At 40.0% G+C, this 14,604-nt stretch overlaps 1 protein-coding gene across 4 annotated transcripts in view; it reads right to left on the bottom strand.

The window, feature by feature from the left end:
* The window catches only part of LOC124553650 (ATP-binding cassette sub-family F member 2), an 86,936-nt gene extending 78,481 nt beyond the window's left edge, over nucleotides 1–8,455 (bottom strand). Inside the window, exons 1-4 of one of the 4 annotated variants that reach the window (XM_047127528.1) lie at nucleotides 8,346–8,455; nucleotides 4,923–5,164; nucleotides 1,424–1,630; nucleotides 1,174–1,298 (exon numbers count right to left, since the gene is read on the bottom strand). In XM_047127528.1, the coding sequence (XP_046983484.1) occupies nucleotides 1,174–1,298; nucleotides 1,424–1,630; nucleotides 4,923–5,127 (537 nt within the window). In that variant the 5' untranslated portion in view covers nucleotides 5,128–5,164; nucleotides 8,346–8,455. Of the gene's footprint in view, nucleotides 1–1,173; nucleotides 1,299–1,423; nucleotides 1,631–4,922; nucleotides 5,165–8,101; nucleotides 8,120–8,172; nucleotides 8,192–8,297; nucleotides 8,315–8,345 lie in introns of those variants that run through there. The other 3 variants (XM_047127527.1, XM_047127529.1, XM_047127530.1) reach the window with 3 other exon arrangements.
* Between the last annotated feature and the right edge of the window lie 6,149 nt (nucleotides 8,456–14,604).

Raw genomic sequence — 14,604 nt, 5'->3', positions numbered from 1 at the left:
GCTTTAATACATATTTCAATGCAATGCTCCAATTAATTTAACAAATGAAGAAATCAATTATACTGTCATACAAAGAATATTCATTTTCTTCTCAATTTCTTCCTGTATAATACATGGCTGCAAAAGATGCAACCCACTACCACTGTGGAAATTGCTAGTAATCTTGGTTTTATGCACATAATCTTTTGATCTTACTTTCCACAATTGCAGAAACTGATGATCAGTGGGACACAGTGTAATGAAAACTCACTTTATGTGCAGCAAGATTTAACAGAATTTCTGAGAAAGTCTTATGTTATCCCCCACACCTCTGTCCCAACTGACGAAGGATAGTCAGGATTTCTAAGTGATATTATTAATAGTTGAGAGGTCACTATCAAGCTAAGTGTCGTGTGGGAAGTTCCTGTACTCTTGTGACTGACATGAGGAGGGCTGGACACAGTGCACTCGCAACATGGGACAATGGACGGACGGTCAACTTCCCGTTGCGACACTTGCCATTTAGACAATCATTCCGTTCTGTTAAGGAGATACACTGTGGACCCTAGACCCTTGCAGCTCATGACAATCCCACTGTCACAACAGAAAATGCAGTTCTGTTTGGCTAACAGACAGCTACCAGATGAGATAGACAAAACTATTGAGAACAGTGGTAATATCTGATTCTAAGTTGGATGTAACAAGCAATGAACAGTAATAATGGAAGTACTATACATGTGTGTTGTAGGAGAAGATGCACTGAGTTCACTGAGCAGTAGTTGGCATTCATACCTGGTACAACCAGCTTCAAGGATAGAGTCAGACCGAATAGCCCATTTCAGGTCCTCCGATCTGTAGTTGCAAACCAAGTAGTCTCCATGTACTGACAATGGCAACTGCAAGACATTTCTTACTAACAAACCTGTTTACAACATAGTAATGTAATACTGCCTATGAAACACTGCATTCCTACATCGACAAAACATTTCACACATTGTGTCAATCTGGATGTCAATAGAAATTTCTCTCAATGAGATTAGTGTTCCACAAATACAATTACATACTGCAGAACTGGAGAAGTTTGGCAAACTGTATGATCCTTTACAGCACCTTAATAGGCAACAACTGCAAGGGCCCTGACATACCTAAAGCTAAAGCCCTACAGCAAGTGCAGCCAATGTAGGCCATACATACCTCCATGACACACTGCAGAGCTGTCTTGTCTGACGCCGGCATCTCACGTGTTAGGTGGAAGATGTCTATGTGTTCTGGAATGGGCACCTCCCGATTCCCCAGCACGGACAATAGTGTCGACTTCCCTGAAACCCAATACCAGATATGGTCTAACACCTACACCATACTTTTTGCCTCACATTCCCTCCATCCACTGACTCATAATCCTGTCCATGCATACAACACACAGACAGAGCCTCTAGGCACTCACCACAGCCATTAAGCCCCAGCAGACCGTAGCGGCGTCCACAGTTCAACTCCAGTACAGAGTCTTGCAGCAGCTCGTGGCCATGGAACGAGATGGACAGGTTGTCAATCTTGATGTCACGTGACCGAGGATGCACCGCCAGACTGCCCGTGCACGCCCGCGCCTCCGCATTCAGCCGCGCATCTGCCTCCAGCTTCATGCACAGTGCCTCTGCAATGAGATGTTTGTTCAGTTTGCTTTTAATATTTTTTTTCATCAAACTCTGACATTTATTTACATATTTACTGTCATTTGGAAAATACTGTATGGTCAGATATTCACCCCCCCCACACACACACACAATGTGAACCAGTACATTAACATTTGAAAATTCAGTACTCACCAAAAAGTGTAAGTAGAGAGGTAAAAATTGACACACTTGCTTGAAATGACTCGGGGATTTTATTGAAACCAAAAGAAAGTACACAAATGTCCAATGCTTCATGTAATACGAAATCAATAATTAGCACAGCAACTTATTTTTAGCAAAGATGATGATCTTTATAATACATGTTCACCGTATAGGCCATCACTCACCAACAGAACCTGTAGTTCAGGTACAGTGTTGTCAACAGCACTGTACAGCATATCTGTAGGTATGTTGAGAAATTGCCATCAGATCCCTAATGAGGTCAGACAATCACAGTTGACTTGACTTCAGGTAACACCACAACCAATAACCATAAGGATTGAGGTCTGGGGAACTGGGAGGCCAACCATGACAGAAGTTGCAGCTCAGCACACAATCCTCACCAAACCAATGTGTGCAAGAGATGTTTCACATGTGTACCAATATGGGATAGAGCACCATCATGCATAAAAGTCGTACCTTCCAGCAGGTTTCTATCAGCCAGGCAAAGGATATTGTAACTATCAGCAGCATACCTCACAACACTCACGCTGGCAGTTCGAAAAACAGCACCCTGCACTTCCTCTACGTAAAAGTGTCCGACCACAACTGATGTGATTAATCCACACCACAGCATGACGGTCTCTTCACGCAATGGGGTTACCATGACAGTTCTAGAATTTTTGGTAGCCCAAATTCTGCCGACACATCCTTCGAGTGTAACACGGTCTTCATTGGTCCACAAGAATTGGTCACATGTGTGGGATCTGTATGAAATACGACTGACAGGGGATACTTAACATATACAGAGAAGTGCAGCATGAATGGTCATGGGTTTGTTTGATCTGTGGCAGAATGTCACAGAGATAATGAAGAAATTGAACTGGTAGACTCTTTAAGAGGGACATAAACTATCCTAAGAAAGTCAATTAATGAAGTTTCAAGAACCAGCTTTAAACGATTAAACTAGGAATATATTACAATCCATAACGTATCGCTCACATAGAGATCGTGAGGACAAGGACAATCATTCTTCCTGCACTTCATACCTGAATGTAACAGAAAGAAAAAATAATTGGTACAATGGGACAGAATTGTTGCCCTGGTGGCAACACATTAGGGGGTTAAACTCATGGCTGCATACCACAATCAAACTAACTTAGCAAATATTTAAGACATTTAACATTAAATTTAGTTCAGTAATAGACGCAGTCACTGAGAAAAACAGAAGTCATTTCTGGTATTCTCCGAAGAAATGTTAGAGGCCTTATGCTGTTCCTTCTGTATATAAACAGATTTAGGAGGGAATCTGAGCAGCCATCCTAGGTTGTTTGCAGATGATGCTGTCTTATCATCTACTAAAGTCATCAAAACCATTTGAAAAACAATTTAGATATCTGTGTGGTACGGAAATTGGCAACTGTCCCTAAATAATGAAAAGTGTGAGGTCAAACACGTGGCTAAAAAATCCATTAAAACTTTGGTCACACAATAAATCAAATCTAAAGACCATAAATTCAACTAAGTAGCTAGGAATTACAATTATGAACATCTTAAATTGGAAAGAACACACAATGTTGTGCAGGAGGCAAACCAAAGACTTGTTTTATTGGCATAACACTTAGAAGCTGCAACAGATCTACTAAACCAACTGCCTACACTACACTTATCTGTCCAGTTTTGGAATACGGCTGTGTGATGTGGGACCCATACAGGTAAGATTAACACAGTAAATTGATAAGTTCAAAAAAGGGCAGTATGTTTTTGTATTATCAAGAAAGAGGGGGGGGGGGGGGGGGGGGGGACACAAACCTGATACAGGATTTGAGGTGGACATAATTGAAACAAAGGTGTATCTCAGTATCTCATTGCAGCGGGATCTTCTCATTAAATTTCAATCACCAGCTTTTTCCTCCAAATGTGAAAATATTTTGTTGATGACAACCTACGTAGGGTGGAATGACCATCATAATAAAATAATGGAAATATATACGTGTGTTTTTCCACACGTTGTTAAAGAGTGGACTAACAGAATTGTTGTGAAGGCGGTTCGACGAACACACTGCCAGGCACTTAAGTGTGATTTGCAGAATAGCCATGTAGATACAGGTGAGCCCACTCTGTGTTGACAGGAAGACTGCTGCCAATGTTAGAATGCAAGCTCCACCTTAACTAACGTCGAAATGAAAGACTTTTGTCGCCTCTCTTATGTGGTGTACAAAAATAGTAGACTACACATTTCCACCCCCATACGATAAATCACATATTGGAGATTCCTTCAATCCCATTCAGAATGGGTGGGCTGGTTTGCTACAATTTTAGTGCTGGTGCCTTACGGTCATGATGAACTGCCTGTTTCAATAACAAGTATTAAACTGTGTACATAATGTTACTTTAGTTCGCAACCGCCAGCGATGTGCCCCTTTTCAGATCTCAGCCCAGTCCAACTGTGCCTGCTAACTGTTTCTTGATTTTTCACAGATTAAGCTTACCATTTTTAGAGGACATCAGTTATTTGGGATTTCACCTATGCTAGGACGTCCATATCAATTTTATTAAAAATAAGTTTAGGAAAAATCCAGGGACAATTAAGAAAAAAATTGTATTGACAAAATTAAATTCACACTGACATTTACATTTGGGTCATGCACTCAGGTGATCCCAAGTGACTTTAAAATTAGTCTGCTGCACTGTCACCATACTTTTCACAATGATGCATTTTATCAAGGAGCGTATTTTACTTCGAACTTAGTGCGATGTATTTTGTTTTAACAAAATGCATAATGTCAGACCGCCCAATTGCAAGGTTTCATTACACAATGTGCACTCAACAGTTTCTCCACTGCCAGTGATAAAAGTGAACTCAGTTTTTTTGTATTCCTCTCAAAATTACACTTTTGTTTTGGCATAATGAAACAGTGAAAATTTGTACTACCAACCAGCAGAATATTACCAATAAATAAAGATTGTACAGTAAGTGGTTCAAGTGGCATTTTCCAGCATATATATTTACGCAATTCACAGTATGTTTCACCTAAGGTGTATAAAATATTTTAGCCAAATGGAATCACAAAAATCTACGAAAATCAGAAACAGCTCCAGCCATCCACTCACCTTCTGCACTTATCTCCCGGTCACCATTCTCAGTGGCGATGCCATTGGCCTCTGCGGGCGGAGTAGTTTCCTTGTCCTTGTCGCCAGCTGCCGCACCGTTCTCCACGGCCTGCGCCTTGCTCTGCTGCGGCTTGCGGCCCGACTGCCGTGCCTTGGCCGCCTCCTTCTTTCGCTGCTGCTCTCTCTTCTTTGCGTCAGATGGCATGTTGGTGGCTGCGTTGACTGCTGGACGCTACTGTTACCTGCCAGGAGAGCAGGATGTCAGGCAACGGTTATAGCAACGGCTGCACCCACAGCTAAAGTGCATCTCAACTAATTCTTGTATCGTGTGCTGACACTGGATGTATCCAATTGGGTGTCAATATGGCAACCGACGAGAATTGCTGAACCTAATGTTTTATTTTGGTGGAAAATACAAATTCATTACATCCGTTATGGATACGGAGAACACCAGAATAAGTTTTGTTGATCTGATTATTGTTGTATTTATTATGTTAAGGGCTAGATGAGATGACATACCGATCTGCAGCAAAGCCAGGTCTAGGTTTGGTTAGGTGGACTGTGACACCTTGCTTTTAAGTTAGCAGAGCCAATGATCTCAACACATAAAGAGGATTGTTTTAATGGACTGCGTTTAGCGTAGCCTAAAATATATGACTGTCATTGCAATAACTTATTTGTATTTTCTATTTCCCATTTTGTCAGTAATGCCGATGCATTTAAATTCTAACGTAGTAAGACAAAACACTACCTAAATTTGTTTCTAAACCCCAGAAAATTACAGAAAAGCATACTCAATGGCTACCGATTCACGATTCGTCGTATCCAGATTATATCATTCATCCACAAGTTATCAACATCAACATGCAACACAACAGCAACAGCAACAGGCACCATAACTGCACTATTACCACTTGTAGTGACTGACAATAATTTAGCTGATTTCTTGTAACACTTTTTGTCGAAACACCATTTGCGTGTCTTTTAACAGCAAAAATTACTGCTATAAAAAATAATAGCTGTGTTAGCATGTTAGGAAATACTAAATCTTCCTAAATTTGTCTACTTTGAGATGTGAAGCCATCATAATGGCAAACATGAATGACTTGCCGAAAACCAATAGGCATAAAATAGGCAACATAGCGAGAATTGCAGGACCTATCATGACATCGCATTTGATGGCTTTGTTAACTTAATTGAGTTATTACCTTCCAGCCCAATTAGGCTTTGGGCTACAATACAGAACAGCTTGTCAGCACAACCTGCTTTCCAAATGTTACATGGAACAAAATTAATATTGTCATCAGATTTCTGCTTAGCTATTTGCACACAGATGACATAACATGCCCATCAACATTACATTATGGGTCAAAGTAGAAGTTAGGTGTAGGTACTGCAAATCCAATTTTGAATCAGACCATTAAGTTAACCTCTTCAGTACATAACTCTGAATGCTGATTTACATAAAGAGTATACAGACTACAAATTAACAGTTAATGAGTCTGGTTGAAAGCAATAGTCGGCCTACTGGATGTCAGGTTGACCCCTGATGGGATATATGACAACATATGTGTATATACACAGACAGAACAGAATACTGCACAATATTTATCTGCTTCTATTCCAATTCCCCCCCCCCCCCCCCCAACAGTTGTTGTGACAAACCAACCTGTGGCAGGGCCTGATATCTTGTTTGGGTTGGAAAGAGACTGCTCCGTTGAGAACTGGCGAATGCAAAGAATGTGATGTATTGGGAATAAGTGTACTTCTCAATGGAGCACACTGGATGCCAAAACATTGTTTATCTCTGCTATTTTAATCATGTCATAGGTGAAACCACATCTGGTGTTGCTAGATTCAGTATTTGCCACACCACAGTTGGTGAATACGTGTATTGTGTTTCATTGTAAGTTGTCCTCGCCACCAAAGTCACACTAGACCTACTTCAATGTAGTATTGAGGGTAAAAATTAAGCAAATGTCTGAATACTGCAATCAAATACTTGGCACAGGGTCAGCTGTAACATTTTTAGTATTAAAACTGTTTTAGCAAATCCAAACAATGGTTTTAACTTGTGTTGCTCTTAACAGGCATGATGAAAATAGATGGTGGTTGAGGAGAGAGTGCCTCTTCACAGCTCATCTGACACACCAAACCATCTGTCACTATTAGTTACAAAATCTAATTCCTCAAAAAAGACAAAAATGTGTTTTGAAATGATAAATTAGGTTGGGTAACTAAATGAACAAGTGTGGGAAAAGAAAATAGCATTATTACACAATGCTCCTTGCACCTCCAAAACAAAAATACTATCAAAATACTGAGTGGAGTTTAGTATAAATACAGAAAGCTACCATAAAACAATAATAAAAATGATTATTTATAGCTAATGGAATAGTACAGTATTTGGAAATAAATACATTGGTATGTTAAAAAAATCATTATCACAAGCTTCATGCGTTTTACGCAAGTAAACAAAGCATCTTTGAGTTTACTAATGTGACCAACCAATGTACGACCAAGTGGCACATAGTTAACAGGACTTGATAAGAGTCTGACTTATACAGAAATAAAGGCAACATTTAAATGAAGGCTCTGTCATGCCTTCTTTTAATTTATAGCTTACATCTAAATTACACTATCTGATCGATAGAAAGAAGTAACGAGAAGAACCATTTATAAAATTTCCGAGCACTGCAGTAAACTGAAAAACAAGACTTGACATTGTGGCTAATTAAAAAAAAAAAAATAATAATCTGCATCTCTCCAAAAGTAAGTTTATACTTTTCTTTATGGAGATGACCTACTACTTTCTCATTCTCAGTAACGAAACGGTACCGATAAACGCAAGCCATTCTTCAATGCCTTCAAATTCCGTGTAGTATGCATTATCTCGTCTAGCTCCGAAAAGACTGCCAACAGCGCCAAAAAAACTATCAGTTTAACGGTACTCCAACCAGCAAGTCAAGCGTATTTCAAAGCAAGAGTCGCGTTAGAGTAAAAGCAATAAGAACCATTCTTACGATTCTAGATACGGTTCTTAAAACCAAACACACGTCACGCCAAAACTTCGGAGAATTTCTACGTCAGAACACAAATTTCGTTTTCTGAGATGAAACGACAGCCACTGCGAGGCGTAAGAAAACGGTAGTATTGACGGGAAACAATGATGCACTCACAAGGTATCGCAACAAATCTTCCAGCAATACGTTCAGGTCATCAACTGCTCTACTGCTTCATTTCCACAAACCTCGGTCCACGGAAATTCACGATGACAAACTCGAGCCACGACAAAAGCGTAACAAAAGCCAGCAACCCAGACGTCAAAGCTCTTTAGGATTAATTTTGCACCACACTGCACACATGCAGAATTACCTCAGTTCATCATATCATTTCATGCATACAATATAACTGATAGCTTACTCGATAGATCTTCACTAGGAATATTCTTCACGTGCACGAAACCATAAAACAAATTTGGACAACACTTTTACCGAAAGAGGACTCTGGCAGCTTCCGTGCGCCGGCAGTGCAAATACATCTATGGAATTAATACCAACCTTAAATACTCAATACAAGTGATCCATCACGTTCTAAAAAAGAACGAGGAACATCTATTTCTACAATTTTCCTCATGCACAGCGAATGTGAGGATGGTCGCATAGCATGTGACACCTGGAAAAAAATTATTCAATTCGGGAGAGTGTCAGTTAGAGCCGACTTGAGTTGACGGCAGTGGGTGTATCGAATTCGAAACCAAACCTGATATCCAATTATCCATAGTCGAGTATGTTCGTGACTCGTGAGCCTAGAAAAGTAGGAATTTAGGAAAGAGGTGGCGTCTTTTCCAGTTTTGCGTAGTGATTGTGGGGGTTTTCTTGGTCCTTGCCACAGAAACGTGAAAAAGCTGTGTCTGCATTCTACAAACGTCCAAGGCGAACTAAAGAGTAGTCCATTTTCACGAACTTAAGCATTCATATAACTTGGTTATGCACGTTACTACTCATACATTTAGGACTAAGGACTCCAGTAACTTTCACTCTCTCCTCAGTCGTTTACAACACAAACAATAGTCTCATCGAATTTCCTGTTGACATCAGCTTAGGAGGAAAATTATAAATTTTAAGAACGTAAAAGTGGAAGTCGAACACCGTCGTTGAACAGATTGTAGAGTAGAACGAAATCTAAAAATATTTGTAATTTGTAAATGATGGACCGTAATGGAAGACCTGCCTTCGGGTTCTAGTGCATAACTTTTTGTTGCAGCTGTATTAATTTGATACCGCAGCGTGTTAAATAACATTGTCGTTGGTTACTTTCACAGAGTAGATTTTCGATAATTTTGAGATTTTTGTAAATACCGAAGTTTTGTAGTACAGTTATTGCCGTTGGAGACTGACATTGCATTTGTGTGCAACACATTAAGTAGCTACACTGTACCATTCTTCTTCTTCTTTGTTAAAAATATTACATGAAGGAACACTAAGGAACATTTAAAAAGATCTTATGAGGAAACAATGTAGCAGTTTGTAAGTTCTTTTAGGTACGCATACTGGTGAAAACTTAAAACTGGAAAAACCATATAGTGGACCTGTGAATACATGAAGGTTCAGCTACTTTTTGCCATAAGAATAACTGCCAACTTTGAGATTATAGAAGTCAGTACATTAACATATTTTGCATATTTTCATCCACTGATACCTTATGGAATAATATTCCAGAGTAAGTATTCACTTAGACAAAAGAAGTATTCATTGAACAGACAACAGTAATTGGAATTATGTATGAAGTTTACTTGTGTGCATCTTACAGGTATCCTTTTAGCAGCTGGCAGTATTAACCACAGCCTCACACTACATTCATTTACATTTAAAATTTATCAACAGTCCATCTGAGTATGAGAGTAGGGGAGATATTTACAAGTTCAGCGCTAGAAACAAAACTGATCTGCATTATCACTTTGGCACAGAATGGGGTGAAATTGGAGCTATAAAACTCTTTGTCGGTTACTCAGTTAAATGACCAACAGATAGCATCTATGTTTTCAAATACAGATTAAAGATATTTCTACAAAACAAGCCATATAGGACAGAGGGATTATTGAGCAGAAATAATTGGTCATTTATACTGAAAATAACCCTGTAAATGGCTCTCTCTTAGCCATATAATTTTTTTAAATATATGCCCTATGTGTGTTAAACTGACACATTTCAGATCATAACATTTGTTGTATGGAGTACACAACAAACTAACTAGGCCTACTTCAAATAAAAAATGTGCCGACAAAGATTTTCATCAGCTTGAAAGTCTGGTGAATCCATGCAAACCCACATTTTGGAGGAATCGATGTCGGGGTGAAGTGTATAAATTTTAAACCTGAATGTTTTATTTTGTGTGTGTGTGTGTGGGGGGGGGGGGGGGGGGGGGGAGATAAAGTGAGTTGTACAACAACAGATTTATTGCGCATTTTTTTGTAAAATTGTAAAAGACGTACTTCGTGCTTATGTCTATTTCAGAAACTTTACACTTCTGTCTCTGCTACTGCTGTGTTCTGAAATCCTTTACCCAGAAAGCAACATACTGCATCTAGTGTGCCTCTAAAGTGCCCAGTTCATGACACTCAGCAGCCAAATTTACTTTCCCCCTTGTGGGCTCCTTGTATTTGAAAAGCTGTTAGTTACGTACAAACCCTACTTGTAAAGTTTCACACAAGACAGGAGCAGACTCAGTTGTAGTCAACTGTCACAACACATCCAGCCTGTCCACAGTTTCTCCTTTATCACCTATCTTATCTCTCTGGCATTAACTGAAATGCCTTTTAATCCCTTTGTCTTTTCTCACTACTGTTATCTGATGGTGACATTTCCACAGCTCCTTTACTATTTAGAATCTTCCCTATGCTCAAGATGAACTGTACATCGGCACATCACTGCCTGCACTTCAGATAACCACATGCCTTACATAGGCCACGTTATCACTCCCTACTGTATTTAAGTCTCAAAATATGTTAGTGATTCATAATAGAAGCAAAAACTACATTATCACGAACTGTGATTGATTAATCATGAAATACTTCTAGATAAGCTCAAATACTGTGGTATGAATGGGACAGTGCTCAGATGGTTTAAATCATAGCTAACTGGAAGAGTGCAGAAAGTTGAAATAAGCAGTTCACATAATATGCAAAAAACTGGTGTTTTCTCAAACTGAGGATCAACCAAGAATGGGGTGCTGCTAGGTTCGTTCTTCGGTCCTCTGCTGTTCTTAATATATATCAATGACTTGCCATTCTATATTCACGAAGATGCAAAGCTGGTACTTTTTGCCGATGATACAAGTACAGCTATCACACCCAACAGACAAGAATTGCCTGGTGAAATTGTAAACAATGTTTTTCAGGAAATCATTAAGTGGTTCTCTGCAAATGGGCTCTCATTAACCTTTGACAAAACGCAGTATATACAGTTCCACACAGTAAATGGAATGACACAATTAATAAATATAGACTTTGATCAGAAATCGGTAGCTAAGGTAGAATATTCAAAATTTATAGGTGCATGCATTGATGAGGGGTTGAACTGGGAAAAACACACTGAGGATCTGCTGAAACTTTTGAGTTCAGCTACTTATGCTATTAGGGTCATTGCAAATTTTGGCGGTATACATCTCAGTAAATTTGCTTACCATGCCTATTTTCATTCTCTGCTTTCGTATGGCATATTCTGGGGTAACTCATCATTGAGTAAAAGAGTGTTCTTTGCACAAAAGCGTGTAATCAGAATAATTGCTGGAGCTCATCCAAGATCATCCTGCAACACTTATTTAAAGAGCTAGAGATCTTCACTGTAGCCTCACAATATATATTTTCACTTATGAAATTTGTTATTAACAATCCGAATGAATTCAAAAGTAATAGCAGTGTACATGGCTACAACACTGGGAGAAAGGATGAATTTCACTACTCAGGGTTAAATCTAACTTTGGGGCAGAAGGGGGTAAATTATGCTGCCACAAAAGTCTTTGGCCACTTATCTAATAGCATCAAAAGCCTGACAGATAACTCCTTCTACTCATTAGACGAATTTTTGGGTATAGTATGTGGGTAATTTCCTCAACCCCCACAAAAAAATGAAATAAAAAGAAATAAAATTATTAAGTGTCATGTAATATTTTGTGTAATGCAATATCTTGCATGGACACCTTTTATTAACCTGACACGTTCCACATCAGTACGAAGTGTCGTATTCATGCTCTATGGAACAAGTACTAATCTAAACATACCCAGAACACCCCTCTCCACCTACAATGATGGGAAGGAAGTGTATTTTTGTTTGGTACCTGGGCACACAGATACTAAGAGAAACAAAATGGCAGATGTAGCAGTCAAAGATGTGTGTCACAATGATTAGACAGTTCAGTGTGCCATCCCACTACATGCCGTGGTGGAGGAGGAGGAGAAGAAGAAGATTAGTGATTAACGTCCCATCGAAAACAAAGTCATTAGAGACAGAGCACAAGCTCAGGTTGGGGAAGGAAATTGGCCGTGCCCTTTGAGAAAAACTATCCTAGCATTTGCCTGAAGTGACTTAAAAAACCTAAATCAGGCTGGCTGGATTTGGGTGTGAGTGGTCATCATCTTGAATGCGAGTCCAGTGTGCTAACCACTGCACCAACTCGCTCGGGTGTCCTACGTGCTGTCACCTCGCTGTTGGCGTACAGAGTTATGCGCAGATTGGAAGAAGAGTACGAGGTGCATTCAAGTTCTAAGGCCTCCGATTTTTTTTCTAATTAACTACTCACCCGAAATCGATGAAACTGGCGTTACTTCTCGACGTAGTCGCCCTGCAGACGTACACATTTTTCACAACGCTGACGCCATGATTCCATGGCAGCGGCAAAGGCTTCTTTAGGAGTCTGTTTTGACCACTGGAAAATTGCTGAGGAAATAGCAGCACAGCTGGTGAATGTGCGGCCACGGAGAGTATCTTTCCTTGTTGGAAAAAGCCAAACGTCACTAGGAGCCAGGTCAGGTGAGTAGGGAGCATGGGGAATCACTTCAAAGTCGTTATCACGAAGAAACTGTTATGTAACGTTACCTCGATGTGCGGGTGCGTTGTCTTGGTGAAACAGCACACGTTCAGCCCTTCCCGGACGTTTTTGTTGCAGTGCAGGAAGGAATTTGTTCTTCAAAACATTTTCGTAGGATGCACCTGTTACCGTAGTGCCCTTTGGAACGCAATGAGTAAGGATTACGCCCTCGCTGTCCCAGAACATGGGCACCATTTTTTCAGCACTGGCAGTTAACCGAAATTTTTTTGGTGGTGGTGAATCTGTGTGCTTCCATTGAGCTGACTGGCGCTTTGTTTCTGGATTGAAAAATGGCATCCACGTATCATCCATTGTCACAACCAACGAAAAGAAAGTCCCATTCATGCTATCGTTGCGCGTCAACATTGCTCGGCAACGTGCCACACGGGCAGCCATGTGGTTGTCCGTCAGCATTCGTGGCACCCACCTGGATGACACTTTTCGCATTTTCAGGTCGTCATGCAGGATTGTGTGCACAGAACCCACAGAAATGCCAACTCTGGAGCCGATCTGTTCGACAGTCATTCGGCGAACCCCCAAAACAATTCTCTCCACTTTCTCGATCGTGTCGTCAGACCGGCTTGTGCGAGTCCGAGGTTGTTTCGGTTTGTTGTCACACGATGTTCTGCCTTCATTAAACTGTCGCACCCACGAACACACTTTCGACACATCCATAACTCCATCACCACATGTCTCCTTCAACTGTCGATGAATTTCAATTGGTTTCACACTACGCAAATTCAGAAAACGAATGATTGCACGCTGTTCGAGTAAGGAAAACGTCGTCATTTTAAGTATTTAAAACAGTTCTCATACTCGCCGCTGGCGGTAAAATTCCATCTGCCGTACGGTGCTGCCATCTCTGGGACGTATTGACAATGAACGAGGCCTCATTTTAAAACAATCCGCATGTTTCTATCTCTTTCCAGTCCGGAGAAAAAAAATCGGAGGCCTTAGAACTTGAATGCACCTCGTAGTGTGATGTTACTATAGACTAGTTCCTAATATTCTAACCACTATGCAACATAATATCTATTTCTTACAGTTCAAATGATATAAACGTGCTTATATTTTACGCTCAATGAAATATGAACAGTCCAAATGGGTGGTGCATCTCAGGATACTTAACCTGATATATGCTCATTGTGCTGGAGTTCATACTGAGAACGGGATAAATATTTTAGGTCCATTCAACTTGCTATGTGGATTAGGGAACAGATACATCTTTATATTTTGCATTATATTTTTACTACACGAAGTGGCATAGATGGTGCATGACAAAATCTCTGATTAACAATGATGCCCAGTGGACCAGCCCTCATTTTTATATACCCTTTTAGACAATTCTTACACTAATAACAAAAAGAGGGTCAGTGTTGGAAGTAGAAATCTCTATTTCTGTTGCAAATCAATTTCAATCATTGTGTGACCATCATCAGTGCTAGTATTAAAGCCAAGTGGACTCATAAATACAGTTGCAATATCTGGCAATATCAGTGAAGCATACTTGTCAGGCCGAAGCTGCAAATGCAGATGGGCTAGCTGCTTCCAAGCTGTAAGGCAGTCTTGGTGCAGACAACTCATGACGGAGTCA

Source organism: Schistocerca americana, chromosome 11 (genome assembly GCF_021461395.2).
Source record: "Schistocerca americana isolate TAMUIC-IGC-003095 chromosome 11, iqSchAmer2.1, whole genome shotgun sequence".
Taxonomy (NCBI): domain Eukaryota; kingdom Metazoa; phylum Arthropoda; class Insecta; order Orthoptera; family Acrididae; genus Schistocerca; species Schistocerca americana.
The sequence above is the reverse complement of the archived record's forward strand: the minus strand, read 5'-3'. Positions and strand labels throughout refer to the sequence as shown.